Source organism: Kogia breviceps, chromosome 10 (genome assembly GCF_026419965.1).
Source record: "Kogia breviceps isolate mKogBre1 chromosome 10, mKogBre1 haplotype 1, whole genome shotgun sequence".
NCBI lineage: Eukaryota > Metazoa > Chordata > Mammalia > Artiodactyla > Physeteridae > Kogia > Kogia breviceps.
This window is the reverse complement of record NC_081319.1, coordinates 31363545-31386347: the sequence shown is the minus strand read 5'-3', so window position 1 is coordinate 31386347 and position 22803 is coordinate 31363545. Positions and strand designations below refer to the sequence as shown.

Sequence of the window (22803 nt, the reverse complement as noted above, 5' to 3'; positions counted from 1 at the left end):
TCGCTAGTTCTGGGACCTTGGAGAAGATACTTGACCTCCCTGGGCTTCAGGTTTTGAAACCGAGTGAGGCCCTGTGGGGTCCCGGGCACGGAGGCCCTTTTGTCCTCTGTTTCTTGTAGGCAAGGCTCCAGGCTCCATGACCTTCCGTGAGTTCCAAAGGGCAGATGAGAAAGGGATGAGTTACTAATCACGGGAGAAGCAGCCAGGAAACCACCTGAGATGAGATTAAGGAAGTGCAAGTTCTTCACACGCCCTAATCTTGTCAGAGACTCCATCCTTGGACCTGTTGTTATCAAACCCTTCATCAGATCCTCTGGGGTGGGGACACATAGTTTCTCCAGGCATGAGCCTGCTGTGTCCCCGTTTGCCTGGCAAAGTAATCAAGCTATCCTTTTCTACTTCACCCAAAACTCTGTCCCCGAGATTTGATTTGGCAGTGGTGTACAGAGAGGCTGAGCTTTCGGCATCAGTTTCCCATTTGTAAAGGAGGATAATAACAGTGCCTGCCTAGTGGGTTTATTACGAGGATCCAGAGAGTTCCATGCCCATGGGGTTAGAACAGCGCCTGCTACACAGTAAGCCTTCAGGACACTGTTAGTTACTGATAGACCTTGAGTGAGTCACTTTCCATGTCTGGGTTTGGGTTATGTCCTCTGTAGAAGGCAAAAGCGTGGGGGTCAGAGGAGACTATCTCACAGTTCTAATCAAGCATCCTCTAAACCCACTGTGGACTCCGCCCTTTGGCGGTTTCTTCAGCAATAGATCAACTGAGGCAAGTTCAGTTTGACAGCATTGCCTTTCTTCCTGAAAACATCAATTTTAAGCACATTTGTGGTAGCTGAGGGTGATTTTCAGCTCAGTTGCTTTCAGGATGGGACAGAAGTGACAGATGTTTCTAAGCGAAGGGGTCTTACTCTCATGAGCCCTTTCCAGCATTTGTGTAGGACTGAGGCCTCTCCTGTTTCTTACTGTACTTCCCTGCCATGGGCCTCTTCTTGAAATCCTTACCAAATTGATGGGAGAAATATTTCCTTAAGTCTGCTGGCAATTCCATCAGGTAGGGTAGGATTCTCTAAAATTCTTTTTTTTTTTTCCAGTGAGAACATTCCTAGCACTTTTTTTGCTAAGGTTTCTGTTTCGTGCCTCTAGAAGATCATTCTTTCAAAAACTTTAATATACTTTATCTTGACTTATGTCATGGTCAGTGTCACCAACTAGTGTTCATTTACACTCTATTCATGGAGCTGAGTGGTTTAGATGGTCCTAATTGACACACAGATGTTTGCTTCTACCCTCCCTTTGGGAGGAGACAAACCTGTTGCCTTGCCATTGTGTGTGTGTGTGTGTGTGTGTGTGTGTGTGTGTGTGTGTGTGTGTGTTTAAACAAAAGATTTGCAGAAGAGTATTTGGGGAAAGCTTAGTAAGCAGGAGACCCAAATTATTACTGTTGTTGTTGTTAATAATTGTGTTTAACATCTTTTGAGTGCTTATTCTGTTCTAGGCACTGTTCTAAGTGATTTATAGTTACTGTTTTATTTAATCCTCATGAATACCTCCCTATCCAATGAGTAGGGATTGTACTTATAGCTCCATTTTACAGACAAAGAAATTGAGGCACTAGTGGCATTAAAGGACTTTGACCAAGGTCACACAAGTGGGGGATACTAGAGCCAAGATTTAAACTTGGTTCTGTCTTTGCTCATCTACTTGATTTCTCCTGAGCACCTGCTCTCTCAGGTGCACTACAGGGCCTGTGCTGCTAAACACTCTGCTTGGCTGGTGTGAAAAGAGCTCCAAAAGAACAGTTAGAAACCCCGGGCTTGGGTCGTAGCTCCACCACTTTCCAGGTGGCCTTGGACAAGTAATTTCCATACTTTGAAGCTGTCCTTTAAGAGAATGTCTGGTCTTTATGAGGTAGATAATGTACACAACAGGGCTTTATAAGCTGTAAAGTACTGTCAAGTATAAGCTATAAATGCCTTGCAAGAGAATTCTAGCCCTTCTTGCTTGAAGTTTATCATTTTAAGCAGTACTTTTGAAGAGAGAGCTGGAAGTTTGTAGAAACCCAGTCTGAGCATGACTGGAGAGAGAGGGAAGTTTCATATCTGGAGAGCTGGAGGAGGGAAAACAGGGCCTTGTGGGCACAGAGTGACTGAGAACTTGAATAACAGGAAGGAGGGTTAAGAATAAATAAGGCGCAAACTATGATGCATAAAATAAGCTACCAGGACATATTGTACAACACAGGGAATATAGCCAATATTTTATAATAACTATAAATGGATTATAACCTTTAAAAATTGTGAATCACCATATTGTACACCTGTAACTTATATAATATTGTACGTCAACTATACTTCAGTAAAAAAAAATAATAAATTACAAAGAAAAGGAATAAGTAAGGCAAAAGAAGAGATGAATTCATTTAGAATGTTGGAGCTTCCAGAATTTATCTAGCCAGGTCAAAGTCTGAAACCCATTCTAGGCTCACAGTTGATGGCTCTGGCCCTAAGAACTGCCTCTTTTTCTCAAAGCTACCCAAACAAAAAGCAGTTTCCATCTTCAGGGTACACAGGTCTGCCCTGTAGTGCTTCTCCGAACAGCGTGTTGGTTCTGCTCTCCTGCCGGCTCCCTGCCTTCCTCCCCGCTTCCAAGCCCAAGTGTGTGAGCTCCTCTCCAGGGTACTCAGCTGCTGGGGGTGGGGCAGGCAGTGTCCCCAGCATCCACCCAGAGCCCCCCCAGCTCAGCAGTGGTCAGCCTGCCCTGCCCCACATGGGCCTCGCTGAAAGGATTCTCCTCTGGGCAGTGTGGCCCATTGGTTTGGAACGCTGGGATTCACCGTCAGGGAAAGAGTTATCTTTCACAATTAACCTGGAATCCAGTCAGTTAAAAAGAAGATAGGAAGAAATGTTTGCCTTTTTTTTGTTTTTTGTTTTTTGGCTGCGCCTCGGGCCTCGTGAGATCTTAGTTCCCCAGTCTGGCGCTGAGTCCTAACCACTGCTGCCAGGGAATTCCCATCCTTTTTTTAAATGGTTTTCTAGCCTTAGGTAAGCTAATGTTGCTCACTGCCCTCTTCAGCGTCTGGAGCCCGCTGTCTTCAGGGGAGAGGCCTCAGGCTCCTGCCCAGGGGCCCCACCTTAGACTCCCCTGTGCTCTGGCTCTTCCCAACTTCAAAAAGACAAATCTCTATTTTAGACCATAGAAGACTTGCTTGGGGAAGTGATGAGTTCTAATTTTTCTCCCCTCTTGATAAACTGTCCTTATTTAGTACACTAGGTACGCTCCTAGTACCCATTCCGCTTTTCAGGGGAGGTAAAACCGTGATGGGTCTTCTTAAGTGAGTGCTGTGCTTGTAAATAACTAAAAATATCTCAGAAGAAAGAAAGAAAAAAAAAAAGAATGAAGAGGAAAGTGACTCATTAGTTACTCTGTTTGTTTGCCGTGTTCTAAAAGGGTCACAGTCATGTTTACGAACCAGTGCTTGTGGGTAACTTAAGTATATCCTAGTTTGGCAGTGAGAATAATCAGCATGTGATTCAGACTAATATTTTACTGTCTCTTACTATTTGATTAAATGACACTAAAATCTGAATAATGACTTGTGTCCCCCCTCTCTCTCTCTCTCTCTCTCTCTCTCTTTGCTGTTTTCAGTAGAGCATGCACCATTTTGAACGTGAATTTTCGGTAAAGTAAGCTATACTGATTTTTCTAACTTTAAAGATGCTCTGTTTCTGTATGTGAAGTGGGACCCAGTGTGTCTAGCTCACTGAAGTGATGAACAAATGGGAAAGCAGATTCGAGACGATTTCCTTTTCTGAATATTTAAATGAAATACAGCATCTTTAAAAAGCACCCAAGTGACTTCATTTACATTCATTTCATTTTCATCATGACCTTCAAAATCTTCATTTTCACTCTGATTTTAGTTTTAAAATAGAGCTCTAAAATCTGTAAATCAACTGCATGGCATTTTGGTATCTTTTGATTTTGGAAACCAGCACCTCACAGTCCTGTTGCTGCAAACGTGTTGGTTCCTTGTTCCTCTGACAAAGGGGGAAACGCGCCGGACAGTTGCGTTCTTGGTCACAGGGAAGCAACTTACGGCTTGTATAACTGACAGTAGGGAAAAACAGTTCTTTTTTAAGCATCCTTAACAATACTTGAGTTGGGACATGAGTACAGCCTCCGCATCTTTCTGAGGTAAGAGGCCAAGGCGGTTCCAGAGAGCTGGGGCCTGCCTGCTTCTTCCAGGGGTCGCTGCCCTCCACTCACTCTCGAGGGTAGCTGGTAGGTGTGGTGTTGGTCTGGAGGCCGTATGGCCTCCCCTGATGTGTGTGGAGATCACAAAGGAACCCAGGCCGCAGACACTAGTACACCGCCCACTGTCAGAGTTGGCCCAAGGCAGGGGGACCCTCAAACGTCCTTTTGACGGGGCTGGGGAGGATGTTTCTGGCAAGACATTCCTACCCAGATCTAACCTGTGCTCTTGCTGCAAGTCTGTGGCCTGTTCCAGGGCCTCCGCTGGATTTCCAGGCTCCCATCTGGGGTTCTGGGGAGGGTGGAGTAGTTGGCTCTTGGGGTTTTTGTCTAAGAGAAGGTAAGATTGGAGAGATCAGGGCTGACCTGGTGATCACTGTAGGTAAGCTGTTTCGGAGCATCCCTCATCCTGGGGTGTTGCAGGCCAATGTTTTTCAAAGCTGGGTGAATTCATTTGGCAATCAGTCTGACACGGAATCTGGTTTTGTCTGCGGCCTGGGGATGAGGGTGATAGGAGGCCTCTGGGGGGGGGCGCCCCCTCATATTTGGGGAGTGGGGAGCCCGGGCATTAGGCAAGTGTTCCCAGGTTTGCTCCAGGCCAAAGAGTCAACTCTGAATTTGGACCCTTGTTAACATTCCCCCCTCCCACATCATTACCAACGTGTTGTAGCTTAAGCTCCAGTGAACCTTTAAAGGAATTTTGTGGACGACAGAAGAGGCAAAAAGGAAAAACTTTTAAAAAAAGAAAATTGATGGGGCCCGTAATCAGAGACTGTGAGTCCCTGGGTCTGTGTTCTTGCCTCGTCCAGTGTTGACCTTCAGACCTGGACCTCCTCTCCCCTTCCAGAGGGTTCTGAGCTGCTCCTGGCCCTAATCATACATATCAGGATCTGCCCTAGTTGTTGCAGGCCCAGTGAGGAAAGGTGGACCTCATGGGACATCGTGCACTTTACGACTGGTTGAGCCGCTGTGAGGGGACCGCGGGTGACCTGCTCTTTCCTCTTGGATGGGCATAGTCTCCTTTCACACAGCCCTCGGCATCCTATTATAGGTACAGGCTACCCTGTGGCACTTTGGACAGTGTATTTATTTATGCTGCCTACATATTCAAAGCGACTCATTCAGACAATTTCAGCCTTTACTTGGAAGATGAAGATCCATTTATGGAATACCACCCCCCAATTTCCAAACTCTGTGGTAGTGAATTTGCACTTTTAATCTTGAGTGCCTAGTAATGAGGCCGAAGTCAAGGGATGGTTCTTCACGAGGGCCGAGCAGTTTAGTTCTGTGCCAAGATAGCAGCCTGTACCCAAGTCCAGTTCCTGAGGCCCATCTCTAGCCTCCGAGAATCCTGGGCTAGAAGACTTGCAGTCTCTGGATGGCCAATTCTATGCCTTTAGTGGAACAAAGTGCTACTGTAGCCCTGTCTTCTCGTCTGTAACCCGCACTGACTCTTCTGCCAGGGTCAAAGCACAAAGCTGGGAGGCAGACATGCTGGCACTCATTCGGGTACATGTTGGGCCGTACATGTCAAGCAGATTCCACTGCCCTTTTCTGGCCATTGGGTGAGAGTGCTGGGAAGGGGAGGGGGCAGCTGGGAGGGCACTGGAGCCCACTCAGTCCTCCGGGCTCTGCAGTTGAGGCCATCTCCCCTCCTCCTGGTATTTTACGGGTCACTTTCCAAGAACCCCCTTCAGAGGAATGCTTATGTCACACACTCTCCCTGCTGTTTTCATCTCAACAGTCATTTCAGGTTTGAAGTCCTTTTTATCTCTGTAACCCTATAACGTAAAGCCAGGAACATTTCCCCATAATCCACCTTGGCATAGAACATAATAGAACTTCATTCATTTGTTGTTATTGTACAGAACCAGTGAAAATTACATTTTGTTCATTTGTCTGTATTTATGTTTATTTGTATTGCTATATTATTATTTGAGAATTCCAAGATTGCAGAGCATGAGTGTGTGCATCTGTGTGATTCTTTAATTTCAGCTGCCTTAGGTTTGGGTAAAGATGTAAAGGAAGGTAAGTGGTTTTCTATGAAATACAATGCTTTAACTATTGCCTATCACAGTTGGTAAAAAGGTTGCACTTACTGAAGTATTTTATGGATGATCCTGACCACTCATCCATATAAACTCAAGTCGCGGTTGGTGTGTTTACCTAGTATCACCACAGCTCAGTAGCAGTTTGAGCGAAGTGGTAGGGGAGCCATCTAGCAGAATGTCTTCTGTGGTAGCACTGGGATGGGGTAGAGGGTAAGACTACAAAGAGATGTGGAGTCACGGGGAGTTGCAAGGGTCACAGGAAATGGGGCAACTGTGACACAGGCAAGTTCTTTAAAGCAGGGTTTTTTGGGTTTTTTTGTGGCCATGCCACATGGCACACGGGCTCTTAGTTGCGGCATGCAGGATCTTAGTTTCCTGGACCAGGGTTCAAACCCATGCCCCCCTGCACTGGAAGCACGGAGTCTTAACCACTGGACAGCCAGGGAAGTCCCAGCAGGGTTTTTTCTGTATCTAGTGTTTATTTTGTCCCAAGAGGACAATTCATTCATTGATTCAAAACTATAAAATTCGAGCGCCCAATGTTCGTGTTTCTGAAAGCTAAGGGAGGTTTCAGATACCTGTTCAGTTTCCTTCTCCTTGCCCACCAGGGTAGAGCTCGGCATTCCAGTCTCCCCTGACACTTCAGCAAAGATACAGGGTTAGGGCATTTCCATCCTGTCCCTGGGTTGGGCCACAGTGGAAACACGGGTGCTCGAGGAAGATTCCTCCCTGAGAATACCACTGCTGGAGAGAGAAAGCCCTCTGCGCCTTGCTGTGCATTGCTAACATTAGCGTTTTATGTTTTTTTCATGCAACCTAATAGGAAATGATTATTCAAGATGGATGCCTCTGGGGAGCCCATAACCCAGCAAACAGTGGTTACTTGCCGAGAATCCTAAGTGTTAATTTGTCATTTTCTGTTAAATCACGTCCTTCAAATATTGTGTGTGTTGGAGGAGCTGAAGAACCGTTCATCCCTTACTAGTAATTGATATTCCAGTAGCCCAGCTCTATGCATATAGATGTCTGTCTTTAATTGCTAGCTCAGGAATAGGTGGAGCTGCCTGGAACCTGGAAAAAGTAGCTAATGGAAATTTTCTTTTGGGACCATGATTAGTTTGGAAGTGGAAGTAGAGCCTCATCTATGCAGAGAATGTCACTATGTATAGTTTCATGTAATCTGTGATATTTGTTCAGTCTTTTCTCACATGACTATTACTTGTGAGAAATGGCAACTTTTAATTAATTCCCCTTTAATGCTTCTACGTTTCTTGTTCAAGTATTTTAAAAAAAATCACACAGTACAAGGTGTGTTGGCCCGTTTGAGGGAAAACATTTGCAGTCTCACCGAAGTCCTTTCTGCCCAGGACTGAACAGTAGCACGGGTACAGGGTGTGTGGAGATACTGACTGTGCCCTTTCCTCCACAGGGATGTCTGCATTACCCCCACCTCCTCCACCTGCACCTCCGCCACCAGCAGCTCCCTTGCCTCCTGCGAGCACAGAGGCGCCCACACAGCTTCCGCCCCAGGCTGTGAATGGCGTGAGCCGAGGGGCCTTACTCAGCTCCATCCAGAATTTCCAAAAAGGAACTTTGAGGAAAGCCGAAACCTGTGATCATAGCGCTCCTAAGATCGGCTAAAGCTTTGTGTTTACACTTGGAGGGAAAAGTTGTTTTGTTTTTCCTTCCACTTCCAACCCCTAAAGTACCCTCTATCTGGATGAATAATTGCTGAGCCAGTACAGTCACATACGACTTTGCAGATGCTCGTGTAAGAGGCTTTTCAAGAGGGAAATAGTCTTCAAGTAGAATAAAGTCAGGCTGGCATTGCTGCCTTAAGAAGTAGTTTGCTCCTTTGTTACTGTTGTAAAGGAGTCTTGCTCTTCCTCTAATGGTCATCTTTTGGTGGCAGCAGCGTTCAGGAATCAATTGTTTCCACCAACAGAAGGCAGTGGACAAAAAACAAAAACAATGACAATAAAGTCACAGCGGTGAATGGCCTTCATGTTGCAATCCCTCCTATACCATCAGACAGCTCCTAGAAATGTTCCTCTCATAGTTCATTTCTGTATTTTAAAGCATTTTCTGGTTATTTCTTAGATAGCTCCCATTTTTGCTACCTTAATTTCATCCTAGACATTAACACTGTAGCCCAAAGCATAGTTATGTCGCTGAGAGTCAGAGAAGCAACTGAGTTCATTTTCCCTTCAAGTAGAATGGGGAAGTTCCTAACAGTCTCTTAAGTTCAAACAGGAACTCCATTGTGGTTATAGAGCTCAGGGTTGCTAAAGGAACTACTCTAGACTCTTAGTTCCTTTTAGTTAGTATGTATTGAACAGACAAAATAAGTTGACATCAGAAAAAGCTCTTGCCAATTAGAGGATCTTCTTAATCCTCAGCAATTAAGTCAAGTTTGGTGTTTGTGGAGGTGGGTTATTATTACAACACAAGTATGTCTGGCAAAATCAGTTCTGATTTTCCAAAGATTTATCCAAATATATCTTTTTAATGTTACTCATTTATTAGAAAGATCCTTTATCCTATGATTTGCTTAAACCCTTAAATAAATTGCACTTTAAAGGATTATAAATAATCCATCTAAAAATTCAAGTTACACACATCAGTGTTGGTTACTATGCAGAGAGAATGTCATTGTGTATAGTTTCATGTAATCTGTGATAAATGTTCAGCTGTATTTTTTATTAAAATAAACCATGTCTAGAAAATGTGTTATTTGTAGCTTGGCTAGATATTTTAAATGGGAACTTTCTGTAGTAACTTTGGTAAATATAAAGAAAAGATTCACACAGTATTTCTAAAGTTTCCTCCCTACCTATTCTATCTCTATTTTCTTTTGTGTCGTATTTTCCCTCTTAATTAATAAGAGCTAACAACCCTGTCTTCCTGTTTTAATTAAGTACCACTTGTATGCTTCTATAACTAATTTAAATCTATCTTTTCCATCTCAACTTCTGAAGAGGGCAGTCTATGGCAGAACGTGTGTTTGTTGGCAGTGGGAAAAATACCTGACACAGATTTTGGTTTAGCTTTAAAGAGAACCTACTAGAATTAGGCATTTGAAGAGTCGGGGGGCAAGTTCCTGTTTTAAGTAAGTGATGCAGTTTAGGAGATTAATGATTACTGATTAGTTCCTGATGGCAGTAATTTCTTAACAGAACTATCCCACATTTATTATCTCAAGAATATAAAAATACAATTAGTCATAGTTAGGAATTCCTTTATTCCTTATCAAAACAGTCTAACAGTAAATGTAGATTATATGCTTTTATTTTTACATATAAGTTATCTTTTTTTGGAGATATCTTTCATCAGGACTCTTGCCACATTTATACCTTTTCCTTCTAGTGAGAGGGTAAAATTTTACATTAATTTTATTCAAAGAACATGGCTATTGTAACAGACAAAAAAAGCGTGGAACCTAGGCAGGAGAGTGGAGACTTTTTCTACGGACATATTTAAACTTCTTCCCAGTACAAAAACATCTGTGTTGTTGCTTTAGACATAACTTTACAAATCAAAAGGTCTTATAGGACAATCCAGATGAAATGTCATTAAGTATTTTAAGGAAATCCCAATGACTTGAAATTCAAGTCCAAGCTAGATATTTAGTGTTTTCTTTATTGCAAATATGATGTCTTTAACCTGAGGTATAGAGTTGTCTTCTAGAACCTTTGCATAAGGCATAGGGACATCGGCACCGGTGACACGAACTACAGGAGCATCCAGAAAATTGAACGCGGGGCCTAAGAGGGAAGGAGGCGCAAATAAGAGAGGCATGAAAAACCAGCTGAGCACCACCACCACAGCATAGCAGGTATGGCTGCCCAGAGAAGGAAAATCTGAAGAAGGAAATCTGAAATCTGAAAGGAATGCTAATTACAGAGAATTGTTTCTGGTCTTGCTTTTTTAAACATTAACCCAAAGGAAAAATACCAAGCTGACAAGTTGAAAATTCAAGTCATTTGACCACCCCTAGCTTTTGATTGTTTTGTCCTGTAACACAGCGTTTATTACGGTTTAACTATTCTGGAATCAGTTTCTCTGAAATACCTTCCATGATCCTGGCACAGATTTCAGCTCCTACTCCAAACTGTGGCCAGCCTCCTTCCACAGTTACAAGGTGATTGGTCTTCATGACACTGGCTTCTATTGTTTCAATGTCCATTGGTCTGATGGTTCGCATATTTATCACCTAAACAGATAATAAATAGCTTTACAGAGCCACTTCCTCACAAATATAGTCTTATCCCCAAAATGCCACTTCCTTTCTTGTTTCCTGTTAATCTTTGGGTCTGGGGAAACATAATCTGCCCATTCATGAATAAAGTGTCAAAAGGGAAACTGTAATTAAAACAAAAATCTTTATCTCTACTACAAGCAGCTTTGTTCACTTATAGAACTCACTTATCCTCCCTTGGCCTTAACTTCCTCCTCATCAAAATAATAACTAACATGTGACCGCTTACCCTGTACCAGGCACTACACTAAGTATAATTCTACAACCACCCTGACGGGACAGTAAATGTATTATCCTCATTTTTATAGCTGATGACAGAGATTTAGAGAACGTAACATGCCCAAGTGTGACTGGGAAGTGGTACCTCCTGGTTATGAAAGGGTTAGACTCGATGACTTCTAAGTTTCCCCTTCTCCAAAACTCCAGCTCCAAGGTTGGATCTTAACTTGACAAAACATATACTAAAAAGATCCAGACCCTAGGTGGTAGAAGGCTAGGTATTTGAAAAGCAAGTAGGTTCCCAGCTTTAAGCAGAGGCAGAACTAAGTGACAAAGCAAGATTTTATACCTAATTAACCTGTTATAGAACTCAAACGCCTCTTTCTGGGTCTTAAAGGGACCTTTCTGATTCTTTTTATTTTTTATAAATTTATTTTTATTTATTTATTTTTGGCTGCATTGGGTCTTTATTGCTGTGCGTGGGCTTTCTCTAGTTGCAACAAGTGGGGGCTACACTTCGTTGTGGGGTGCAGGCTTCTCACTGTGGTGGCTTCTCTTGTGGAGCACAGGCTCTAGGTGCACAGGCTTCAGTAGGTGTGGCACATGGGCTCAGTAGCTGTGGCTCACAGGCTCCAGAGCACAGGCTCAGTAGTTCTGGTGCACGGGCTTAGTTCTCCGCGGCATGTGGGATCTTCCCGAACCAGGGCTCGAACCTGCGTCCCCTGCATTGGCAGGCGGATTCTTAACCACTGCGCCACCAGGGAAGTCCTCTGATTCTTTAAGAAAAAGTGAATGTCCACTCACCTCACATTCAATTCCCTCTTTAGATAGCACCGTCGCAGCTTCTAAGCAGTGGCTCACAGGTCTTGAATGGGAAACTATGGTTACATGTGTCCCTGAAACAAAGTGGTCACAGATAAGAGGTCAGGTTGTAACCAAAGACACTGTCCTGCTCTGCAGCCAGCTATGGTTCTTCTTCATTTTAGAATCTTAAACTCAACTACATTCCAGCGAGATGAGGAATGTGGCAGCCTTCCTAGAAATGAAATACAAATCTGCTGGACCAAGAGTTAGAAAAGAAAAAATATATGCGCAATCAGGGCATGACACATTTTAAACTTGAACTCATCCTATAATTTCCTAGTCAAAGTAAAGGGCAGTGACTTCTAGACGGAATTTGACCAACATAAATAGAGGGCACAGATTACAAATAATGTTTACATGTATACTAATTTCTCTTACCTTGCCTTTCTATTTTAGCTTTTCCAATAGGAATCAGAAAATCTTTTGACTGAGCCTCTGGGGGAAGTTCAAAAGGAACTCCATACATCAATTCATTCTCTAGCACCACCACTGCAAAATATAAACATTTAAACCAAAGTAACTACATGACTAAAAATGTATATGCAACACTATCATTCAGCTTGTGAAAAGTTTCACTGTGCTGATTAGGAAGCCTCATACCTATCATGTCCAGTAGCCTTGAGAATGGTTTAAGTACAGACATCTGTAGTCTGGGTGATCCTGATTTTATCTATCGGGTTAAACTGGTGTTGTAGGTATGCAGCAAACTTCTGTGGTATCTAATTGGCCCCGTTATAATCAGAAATAAGAACACCACATTTTTTCCTATCTTTACTATATCTGTAAATCACTAACATTTGATATGATATGTCTAAGCCTAACTAGAAGTCTTTAATGGTTCCTTCAATGCAGATACTTCATTTTTGTTCTTTAATGTTCAAAAGAGACCCACAGGGCTTCCCTGGTGGTGCAGTGGTTACAAATCTGCCTGCCAATGCAGGGGACACGGGTTCGAGCCCTGGTCTGGGAAGATCCCACATGCTGCGGAGCAACTAAGCCCGTGAGCCACAACTACTGAGCCTGTGTGTCTAGAGCCTGTGCTCCACAACAAGAGAAGCCACGACAATGAGAAGCCCGCACACCGCGATGAAGAGTAGACCCCGCTCGCCGCAACTAGAGAAAGCCTGCGCACAGAAACGAAGACCCAACACAGCCATAAATAAATAAATATTTTTTTTTTTTTTTTTTTTTTTTTTTTAAAGAGACCCACAACACATCACGCTACTGACCTGGATTGTTATCCCGAATGGCTGATTTAATAAGTCCTTTTGCATCCTCTGAACTCCAGGGGCTGACCACCTTTAAGCCTGGGCAGTGCCCATACCAGGCAGCAAAGCACTGTGAGTGTTGGGCAGCTACACCCGCTGAGGCGCCATTGGGCCCCCTGAAGACTATGGGCACAGGCTGTAAGCCCCCTGACATGTAGTAGGTCTTGGCAGCTGAGTTTATAACCTGGTCGATGGCTTGCATAGAGAAGTTGAAGGTCATAAATTCACAAATGGGCCGCAACCCAGCCTGTCAAATCAAAAACATAGATGTTAAAAAGACTAGAAACAGGGCTTCCCTGGTGGCGCAGTGGTTGAGAATCCGCCTGCCGATGCAGGGGACACGGGTTCGTGCCCCGGTCTGGGAAGATCCCACATGCCGCGGAGTGGCTGGGCCCGTGAGCCATGGCCGCTGAGCCTGCGCGTCCGGAGCCTGTGCTCCGCAACGGGAGAGGCCACAGCAGTGAGAGGCCCGCGTATCACAAAAAAAAAAAAAAAAAAAAAAAAAAAAAAAAAGACTAGAAACAGCAATTTAGAGTGGCAAACACCACTTCGCTCCCCCAACATTCAAGCAATGTTTTTAAATGGTCATGTTGAAAGTAATCGCTTTGGATAAGATTCATAAAGAGGACTACATACCATAGCTGCACCTACAGCAATTCCAGCAAAGCCCATCTAGAACGTAAAACACAAACATAAGTAAAAATCCACAAAAATTAGAACAGTACACTTTAATAGACATGCCCCTCAAAGGTCTGCTTCCTGATGGAAGGCTTACCTCAGATATGGGAGTGTCTATGATCCTCTTATCTCCATATTTCTTCCACAGGCCTCGACTAACCTACAATTAAGCAATGACCCCATTACTTTTAATTGTACTGGGGGCAAATGGCCACCTCAATTCTGTATAGCTTTCATGTATCTTGATTACCTTATATGCCCCATCATATTGGGCAACTTCTTCCCCAAGTAGAAATACCTTCTCATCTCTTTCCAGCTCCTCATCCATACCTTGATTTATAGCCTCACGAACTGTCACCTGTCACAGGTATGGGAAAGCAGTCAATAAGCTACAGCATTACTTAGGATACTATTGAGATTCTCTCTCTCGACCTAGGCTGCCCACAGCACACAATGTAAAAACTATCACTAGAACAGGCTTCTCTTCAAAAGTACAAAAAATTCAAAAAGTAACATTTGTATCACTCATAACCAATCTTTGATTGGATGTGTAAATAAGAAGTACACTGAACACTTTATTGATATGCACCTAAGCTTAAGAAATCTGCTTGCTGGCCAGACCAGCTCATAGGTGGCTTCCTAAGTAGAAGAGTGTACTAGGTAATTTTATTTCCACATCTGGTATACTGTGGGGCAGAGACCAGTCAAGGAAGCCTAAATAATACTACATATTGAGTGGTCACTAGGTGCCAGGCACTGCCAAACACTTTGCCTTCAGGATGTAGGAGTTATTTTACTACACAGGTTGGTAGAATACTCCAGTAACAAAAAGGGGAAGAGAGGGCAATTCCTCAAAACGTTGAACACAGAATTACCATACAATCCAACAATTCCACTTCTAGATATAGACCCAAAAGAACTGAAAAGCAGGGACTCAGATAATCGCACACCAATGTTCACAGCAGCATTATTCATTCACAAATCCAACAGGTGGAAGCAACCCAAATATCCATCAAAGATGAATGGATATGCAAAATGTGGTATATGCCTACAACGGAATATCATTCAGCCTTAAAAAGGAATGAAATTCTGACACATGCTACAACATGGATGAACCTTGAAAACATGCTAAGTGAAATAAGCCAGACATAAATGGACAAATGCTGTATGATTCCATTTATAGGAGGTCCCTAGAATAAATTAATAGGCACTGAACGTACAATAGAGGTTACCACGGGCTAATGGGAGATGGAGAGTTATTGTTCAATGGGTACAGTTGCTGTTTCGGATGATGATAAAGTTCTGGTGGTGAATGGACAACGTGGTGAATGTACTTAGTCCCACGGCATATACAGTTGAAAAGGGTAAATTTTGTTATGTATATTTTACCACAATAAAAATTTTTAAAGGGGAGGGTGAGGGAAGAAGCGTCAAGTCTAGTTCCCTCAGATCGGACATCTGATCCCCCTGAGCCTCGCGCGGGTGACATGCGGCCCCAGCCTCCGCGCCGGGGGGAGGGGCCTCGCCGGCCCGGCTAGCGTCCAGGCCAAGTTACCTGCAGTGCAGCCGGCGCGGTCCGGTGGAAGCGCCTCCTCAGCAGCCCGGAGACCTGGCGGGGAGAGAGAGAGAGAGAGAGAGAGGATGCTCAAAGGGGACGCAGACTGGGCAGGGATCGCGCAGGGTCATGGGCCCGAAAGCCGCTGCCGACCTGCTCAAGGGGTCTCCGCGTCAACCCAGCCACCACCGCCATCTTGACCGTGTCCTCTAGCCGCCGTCGAATGACAACACAGCAGAGACGCGGACGAGTCAGGCTCCATTTCCCCTGCCGGCGCGGGCCAATGGCAGGGCACGGCGTCTGCGTGCCCCGCCCCCCAGGGCGTCGGAGGCAGAGGGGCGGGGCCGAGGAGGAGTGTCGGGGGTCACGCCACTCAGCCTGAGGCAGCCTGGGATCAACGTTATTGAGAGCTGGCGGCTGCTGGCGCGCCGGTTGAATGCCGTGAGCACGTCCCTGCGTGTTGTTACGTGGGTCGCGGGGACCAAAAACCAGACTGTAAGAATCATAACTCGAGGCCGAGGGACCTTCAGAATTAGGCCAGGCTTCTGCAGGCGCTGAAATTCTTTGGTACGAAGTAGCCCTTATACACAGTTTGGTGACTGGGGATTTACAATCTTACAGGCGAGCGTAAGTTCTCTTGGAAGCACTGTCTTTTCGCTCTTTTTTTTAAAGAACATTTTTATTGGAGTGTAATTGCTTTACAATGGCGTGTTAGTTTCTGCTGTATAACAAAGTGAAGCAGCTCTACATATACATAATCCCCATAGCCCCTCCCTCTTGCGACTCCCTCCCACCCTCCCTATCCCACCCCTGTAGGTGGACACAAGGCACTGAGCTGATCTTCCTGTGCTATGCAGCTGCTTACCACTAGCTAGCTATTTTACATTTGGTAGTGTATATATGTCCATGCCACTCTCTCCCTTCGCCCCAGCTTACGCTTCCCCCTCCCCGTGTCCTCAAGTCAATTCTCTACGTCTGTGTCTTTATTCCTGTCCTCCTGCCCCTAGGTTCATCAAAACTTTTTTTTTTTTTTTAGATTCCATATATATGTGTTAGCATATGGTATTTGTTTTTCTCTTTCTGACTTACTTCACTCTGAATGACAGACTCTAAGTCCATCCACCTCACTACAAATAACTCAATTTCGTTTCTTTTTATGGCTGAGTAATATTCCATTGTATATATGTGCCACATCTTCTTTATCCATTCATCTGTCGATGGACACTTAGGTTCCTTCCATGTCCTGGCTATTGTAAATAGTGCTGCAGTGAACATTGTGGTATGTGACTCTTTTTGAATTATGGTTTTCTCAGGGTATATGCCCAGTAGTGGGATTGCTGGGTCATATGGTAATTCTATTTTTAATTTTTTAAAGGTATCTCCATACTGTTCTCCATAGTGGCTGGATCAATTTACATTCCCACCAACAGTGCAAGAGGGTTCCCTTTTCTCCACACCCTCTCCAGCATTTATTGTTTGTAGATTTTTTGATGATGGCCATTCTGACTGGTGTGAGGTCATACCTCATTGTAGTTTTGATTTGCATTTCTCTAATGATTAGTGATGTTGAGCATCCTTTAATGTGTTTGTTGGTAATCTGTATATCTTCTTTGGAGAAATATCTATTTAGGTCTTTTGCCCATTTTTGGATTGGGTTGTTTGTTTTTTTGATATTGAGCTGCATCAGCTGCTTGTATATTTTGGAGATTAATCCTTTGTGAGTCGCATTGTTTGCAAATATTTTCTCCCATTCTGAGGGTTGTCTTTTCATCTTGTTTATGGTTTCCTTTGCTGTGCAAAAGCTTTTAAATTTAATTAGGTACCATTTATTTATTTTTGTTTTTACTTCCATTTCTCTAGGAGGTAGGTCAAAAAGGATCTTGCTGTGATTTATGTCATAGAGTGTTCTGCCTATGTTTTCCTCTAAGAGTTTGATAGTGTCTGGCCTTACATTTAGGTCTTTAATCGATTTTGAGTTTATTTTTTGGTATGGTGTTAGGGAGTGTTCTAATTTCATTCTTTTACATGTAGCTGTCCAGTTTTCCTGGCACCACTTATTGAAGAGGCTGTCTTTTCTCCATTGTATGTTCTTGTCTGCTTTAGCAAAGATAAGGTGACCATATGTGCGTGGGTTTATCTCTTGGAGTTTCTATCCTGTTCCATTGATCTATGTTTCTGTTATTTGTGCCAGTACCATACTGTCTTGATTAATGTAGCTTTGTAGTATAGTCTGAAGTCAAGGGAGCCTGATTTCTCCAGCTCCGTTTTGCTTTCTCAAGATTGCTTTGGCTCTTCGGGGGTCTTTTGTGTTTCCATACAAATTGTGAAATTTTTTGTCTAGTTCTGTGAAAAATGCCATTGGTAGTTTGATAGGGATTGCACTGAATCTGTAAATTGCTTTGGGTAGCGTAGTCATTTTCACAATGTTGTTTCTTCCAATCCAAGAACATAGTATATCTCTCCATCTGTTTGTATCATCTTTAATTTCTTTCATCAGTGTCTTATAGTTTTCTGCATATAGGTCTTTTGTCTCCTGAGGTAGGTTTATTCCTAGGTATCTAGGTATTTATTCTTTTTGTTACAATGGTAAAGGGGAGTGTTTCCTTAACTTCTCTTTCAGATTTTTCATCATTAGTGTATAGGAATGCAAGAGATTTCTGTGCCTTCATTTTGTATCCTGCCACTTTACCAAATTCATTGATTAGCTCTAGTAGTTTTCTGGTAGCATCTTTAGGATTCTCTATGTATAGTATCATGTCATCTGCAAACAGTGACAGCTTTACTTCTTCTTTTCCAATTTGGATTCCTTTTATTTCTTTTTCTTCTCTGATTGCTGTGGCTAAAACTTCCAAAACTATGTTGAATAATAGTGGTGAGAGTGGGCAACCTTGTCTTGCTCCTGATCTTAGTGGAAATGGTTTCAGTTCTTCGCCATTGAGAATGTTGTTGGCTATGGGTTTGTCATATATGGCCTTTATTATGTTGAGATAAGTTCCCTCTATGCCTGCTTTCTGGAGGGTTTTTAACATAAGTGGGTGTTGCATTTTGTCAAAAACTTTTTCTGCATCTATTGATATTATCATACAGTTTTTATTCTTCAATTAGCTAATATGATTTCTCACATTGATTGATTTGCATATATTGAAGAATCCTTGCATTCCTGGGATAAACCCCACTTGATCATAGTATATGATCCTTTTCATGTGCTTTTGGATTCTGTTTGCTAGTATTTTGTTGAGGATTTTTGCATCTATGTTCATCAATTATGTTTGCCTGTAGTTTTCTTTTTTTGTGACATCTTTATTTGGTTTTGGTATCAGGGTGATGGTGGCCTCGTAGAATGAGTTTGGGAGTGTTCCTCCCTCTGCTATATTTTGGAAGAGTTTGAGAAGGATAGGTGTTAGCTCTTCTCTAAATGTTTGATAGAATTCGCCTGTGAAGCCATGTGGTCCTGGACTTTTGTTTGTTGGAAGATTTTTAATCACAGTTTCAATTTCAGTGCTTGTGATTGGTCTGTTTATATTTTCTATTTCTTCCTGGTTCAGTCTCAGAAGGTCGTGCTTTTCTAAGAATTTGTCTATTTCTTCCTGGTTGTCCATTTTATTGGCATAGAGTTGCTTGTAGTAATCTCTCACGATCCTTTGTATTTCTGCAGTGTCAGTTGTTACTTCTCCTTTTTCATTTCTAATTCTATTGATTTGAGTCTTCTCCCTTTTTTTCTTGATGAGTCTGGCTAATGGGTTATCAATTTTGTTTATCTTCTCAAAGAACCAGCCTTTAGTTTTTATTGATCTTTGCTATTGTTTCCTTCATTTCTTTTTCATTTATTTCTGATCTGATCTTTATGATTTCTTTCCTTCTGCTAACTTTGGTTTTTTTTGTTGTTGTTGTTGTTCTTTCTCTAATTGCTTTAGGTGTAAGGTTAGGTTGTTTATTTGAGATTTTTCCTGTTTCTTGAGGTAGGATTGTATTGCTATAAACTTCCCTCTTAGAACTGCTTTTGCTGCATCCCATAAATTTTGGGTCGTCATGTTTTCATTGTCATTTGTTTCTAGGTATTTTTTTATTTCCTCTTTGATATCTTCAGTGATCTCTTGGTTATTTAGTAGTGTATTGTTTAGCCTCCATGTGTTTTTATTTTTTACATGATTTTTCCAGTAATTGATATCTAGTCTCGTAGCATTGTGGTCGGAAAAAATAATGATACAATTTCAATTTTCTTAAATTTACCAAGGCTTGATTTGTGACCCAACATATGATCTATCCTGGAGGACGTTCCATGAGCACTTGAGAAGAAAGTGTATTCTGTTGTTTTTGGATGGAATGTCCTATAAATATCAATTAAGTCCATCTTGTTTAATGGGTCATTTAAAGCTTGTGTTTCCTATTTATTTTCATTTTGGATGATCGGTCCATTGGTGAAAGTGGGGTGTTAAAGTCCCCTACTATGATTGTGTCCCTGTCGATTTCCCCTTTTATGGTTGTTACTACTTGCCTTATGTATTGAGGTGCTCCTATGTTGGGTGCATAAATATTTACAATTGTTATATCTTCTTCTTGGATTGATCCCTTGATCATTATGTAGTGTCCTTCTTTGTCTCTTGTAGTAGTCTTTATTTTAAAGTCTGTTTTGTCTGATATGAGAATTGCTACTCCAGCTTTCTTTTAATTTCCATTTGCACGGAATATCTTTTTTCCATCCCCTCACTTACAGCCTGTATGTATCCCTATGTCTAAAGTGGGTCTCTTGTAGATGGCATATATATGGGTCTTGTTTTTGTATCCATTCAGCCAGTCTATGTCTTTTGGTTGGAGCATTTAATCCATTTACATTTAAGGTAGTTATCGATATGTATGTTCCTATTACTATTTTCTTAATTATTTTGGGTTTGTTATTGTAGGTCTTTTCCTTCTCTTCTGTTTCCTGCCTAGAGAAGTTCCATTAGCATTTGTTGTAAAGCTGGTTTGGTGGTGGTGAATTCTCTTAGCTTTTGTTTGTCTGTACAGGTTTTAATTTCTCCATCAAATCTGAATGAGATCCTTCCTGAGTAGAGTAATCTTGGTTGTAGGTTTTTCCCTCTCATCACTTTAAATATGTCCTGCCACTCCCTTCTGGGTTAGAGAGTTTCTGCTGAAAGATCAGCTATTAACCTTATGGGGATTCCCTTGTATGTTATTTGTTGCTTTTCCCTTGCTGCTTTTAATATTTTTTCTTTGAATTTAATTTTTGATAGTTTGATTAATATGTCTTGGTGTGTTTCTCCTTGGATTTGTCCTGTATGGGACTGTTTGCGCTTCCTGGACTTGATTGACTATTTCCTTTCCCATATTAGGGAAGTTTTCAACTCTCATCTCTTCAAATATTTTCTCAGTCCCTTTCTTTTTCTCTTTTTCTTCTGGGACCCCTGTAATTTGAATGTTGGTGCATTTAATGTTGTCCCAGAGGTCTCTGAGACTGTCCTCAATTCTTTTCATTCTTTTTTCTTTATTCTGCTCTGCAGTAGTTATTTCCACTATTTTATCTTCCAGGTCACTTATCCATTCTTCTGCCTCAGTTATTCTGCTACTGATTCCTTCTAGAGAATTTTAAATTTCATTTATTGTGTTGTTCATCACTGTTTTTTGCTCTTTAGTTCTTCTAGGTCCTTGTTAAATGTTTCTTGTATTTTCTCCATTCTATTTCCGAGATTTTGGATCGTCTTTACTATCATTACTCTGAATTCTTTTTTCAGGCAGACTACCTATTTCCTCTCCATTTGTTTGGTCTGGTGGGTTTTTACTTTGCTCCTTCATCTGCTGTGTATTTCTCTGTCTTCTCATTTTGCTTAACTTACTGCGTTTGGGGTCTCCTTTTCGCAGGCTGTAGCTTCTTAGTTCTTGATGTTTTTGGTGTCTGCCCCCAGTGGGTAAGGTTGGTTCAGTGGGTTGTGTAGGCTTCCTGGTGGAGGGGACTGGTGTCTGTGTTCTGGTAGATGAGGCTGGATGTTGTCTTTCTGGTGGGCAGGACCGTGTCCGGTGGTATGTTTTGGGGTGTCTGTGAACTTAGTATGATTTTAGGCAGCCTCTCTGCCTATGGGTGGGGTTGTGTTCCTGTCTTGCTAGTTGTTTGGCATGGGGTGTCCAGCACTGGAGCTTTCTGGTCATTGAGTGGAGGTGGGTCTTAGCATTGAGACGGAGATCTCCGGGAGAGTTCTCACCTATTGATATTACATGGGGCTGGGATGCGTCTGGTGGTCCAATGTCCTCTCAGATCTCCCAGCTCAGAGGCTCAGGCCTGACACCCGGCTGTAGCACCAAGACCCTGTCAGCCAGACGGCCAGGTTTGTGGGGAGTTTCTTGCCTTTTGGGAAGTCTGAGGTTTTCTGCCACTTCACTGTTCAATAGGTGTTCTGTGGGAGTTGTTCCACATGTAGATGTATTTTTGATGTATCTGTGGGGAGGAAAGTGATCTCCACATCTTACTCGTCCACCATCTTGAAGGTCCTCCTCTCTGTTGGTTCTGTAGAATGAATAAGAGCTTTCATGTGTGCCAGACATTGTGTTATTTAATTCTCACAAGAACCCTCTCAGGTAATTAGTGTTATTATTATGGGCTCCATTTCTCAGATGGGTAGACTGAAGTTGGGATTGGTTAAATGAGCCAGGATTTGGCTTTAGGATTGTCTGACTCTGAAGGGTAGTCTTTTCCCACTGCTTTATAAAGTGGAAGTTGGGGTCCCACCTGGGAGGGAGTTACAACAACCAGCATTTAGAGAGGGACTTATGGGGCCAAACACCCTACTAGGGAAGCCTCTGGAAGCCTCCTCTCCTTGGTCTCATTTTGACCGGGGTGGGGCTGGGAGGTGGGGAGGGGGTGGGGGTGGGGTCAGGTGGGACCTCTGGGGACTCCCTCAGTCCTCACTCTTCCCCAGGACATTCCAAAAACTTCTCTGAGGGCTGCGGGCTGCTGGTCTGCAACCTCAGAATCTGGGTTTACTGTCATGGCTCTGGGAAGCCAGTGCAGCAGGGCAGCGACTAGGTCACAGGAGTGAGTCTGGTTGCTGAGTGAGAATGAAAAGAGGGGGGTGAGCAGGGAGACCCCAGGGAGTCTTTGGCAGAGGGAGAGCTGGACTAGAGGGCAGTTTCAGCATGAAGAGGAGGGGACAGGTTTGAGATCTATTTTGGACTGGAATCAATAGGATTGCCATGAGGAAAGGGGAAGAGTGGAGGAAGATTTTGGGGTTTTTTTGTTGTTGTTAGATGGGTGGGGGTGGGGAGCCTGAGAGCAGGTGGGAGGTAGGAATCCATTCTGAATAAGCTGTATTTAGATGACTGGATCATACCCAGGTTGAATACAGAAGCTTGGAGCTAGAGGCTAGGTAGGTAGCACTAGAGAAATAAATTTGGGCGCAGCTGCATAGAGATGGCCTTTAGTCTCTGGGCCTCTGCTTCATCGTCTTTAAAATGGAGAGATAGTCTCTAAGGTATGAAGTCAAGACCTTCTGTCTCCCTCATCTGGCACCATCATCTAGTCCCTTCAGTCTGTGGACTGAAATAAAAGCGCACGAAGTGAGAGCTGTGAGTTCCGTTTTATTTGGGGATGTACTGAGGACTATAGCCCAGGAGACTGCCTCTCAGATGGGGCTGAGGAACTGCTCCTAACAAGTAAGAGGG

General features: G+C 43.0%; 3 protein-coding genes across 19 annotated transcripts in view; 2 read left to right on the top strand and 1 right to left on the bottom strand.

Moving 5' to 3' along the window:
- Positions 1 to 9122, top strand: part of PXK (PX domain containing serine/threonine kinase like) — a 76031-nt gene extending 66909 nt beyond the window's left edge. For 2 of the 13 annotated variants that reach the window (XM_059076238.2, XM_059076237.2), the window contains exons 18-19: positions 6253 to 6289; positions 7738 to 8019. In XM_059076238.2, the coding sequence (XP_058932221.1) occupies positions 6253 to 6289; positions 7738 to 7924 (224 nt within the window). In that variant the 3' untranslated portion in view covers positions 7925 to 8019. Of the gene's footprint in view, positions 1 to 3651; positions 3690 to 6252; positions 6290 to 7737 lie in introns of all 13 variants that reach the window. The other 11 variants (XM_067043798.1, XM_067043800.1, XM_067043801.1 and 8 more) reach the window with 11 other exon arrangements.
- Positions 9123 to 9580: 458 nt separating this feature from the next.
- PDHB (pyruvate dehydrogenase E1 subunit beta) lies at positions 9581 to 15476 on the bottom strand. Of its 2 annotated transcripts, XM_059076240.2 has the most exons (10): positions 15304 to 15476; positions 15151 to 15204; positions 13846 to 13953; positions 13693 to 13755; positions 13554 to 13589; positions 12879 to 13164; positions 12028 to 12138; positions 11590 to 11681; positions 10380 to 10521; positions 9581 to 10072 (listed from the first exon to the last, which is right to left on the bottom strand). In XM_059076240.2, the coding sequence occupies exons 1-10, from the start codon at positions 15343 to 15345 to the stop codon at positions 9927 to 9929; spliced, it is 1080 nt and encodes a 359-aa protein (XP_058932223.1). In that variant the 5' UTR covers positions 15346 to 15476; the 3' UTR covers positions 9581 to 9926. The 2 variants fall into 2 exon arrangements, with proteins under 2 accessions (XP_058932223.1, XP_058932224.1); XM_059076241.2 differs by lacking the exon at positions 12028 to 12138 and having other exon boundaries at positions 15304 to 15407.
- Positions 15477 to 15521: 45 nt separating this feature from the next.
- Positions 15522 to 22803, top strand: part of KCTD6 (potassium channel tetramerization domain containing 6) — a 56342-nt gene continuing 49060 nt past the window's right edge. For 2 of the 4 annotated variants that reach the window (XM_067043790.1, XM_067043791.1), the window contains exon 1: positions 15537 to 15717. The gene's annotated coding sequence lies outside the window, so the exon portion shown is untranslated. Of the gene's footprint in view, positions 15778 to 22803 lie in introns of all 4 variants that reach the window. The other 2 variants (XM_067043792.1, XM_067043795.1) reach the window with 2 other exon arrangements.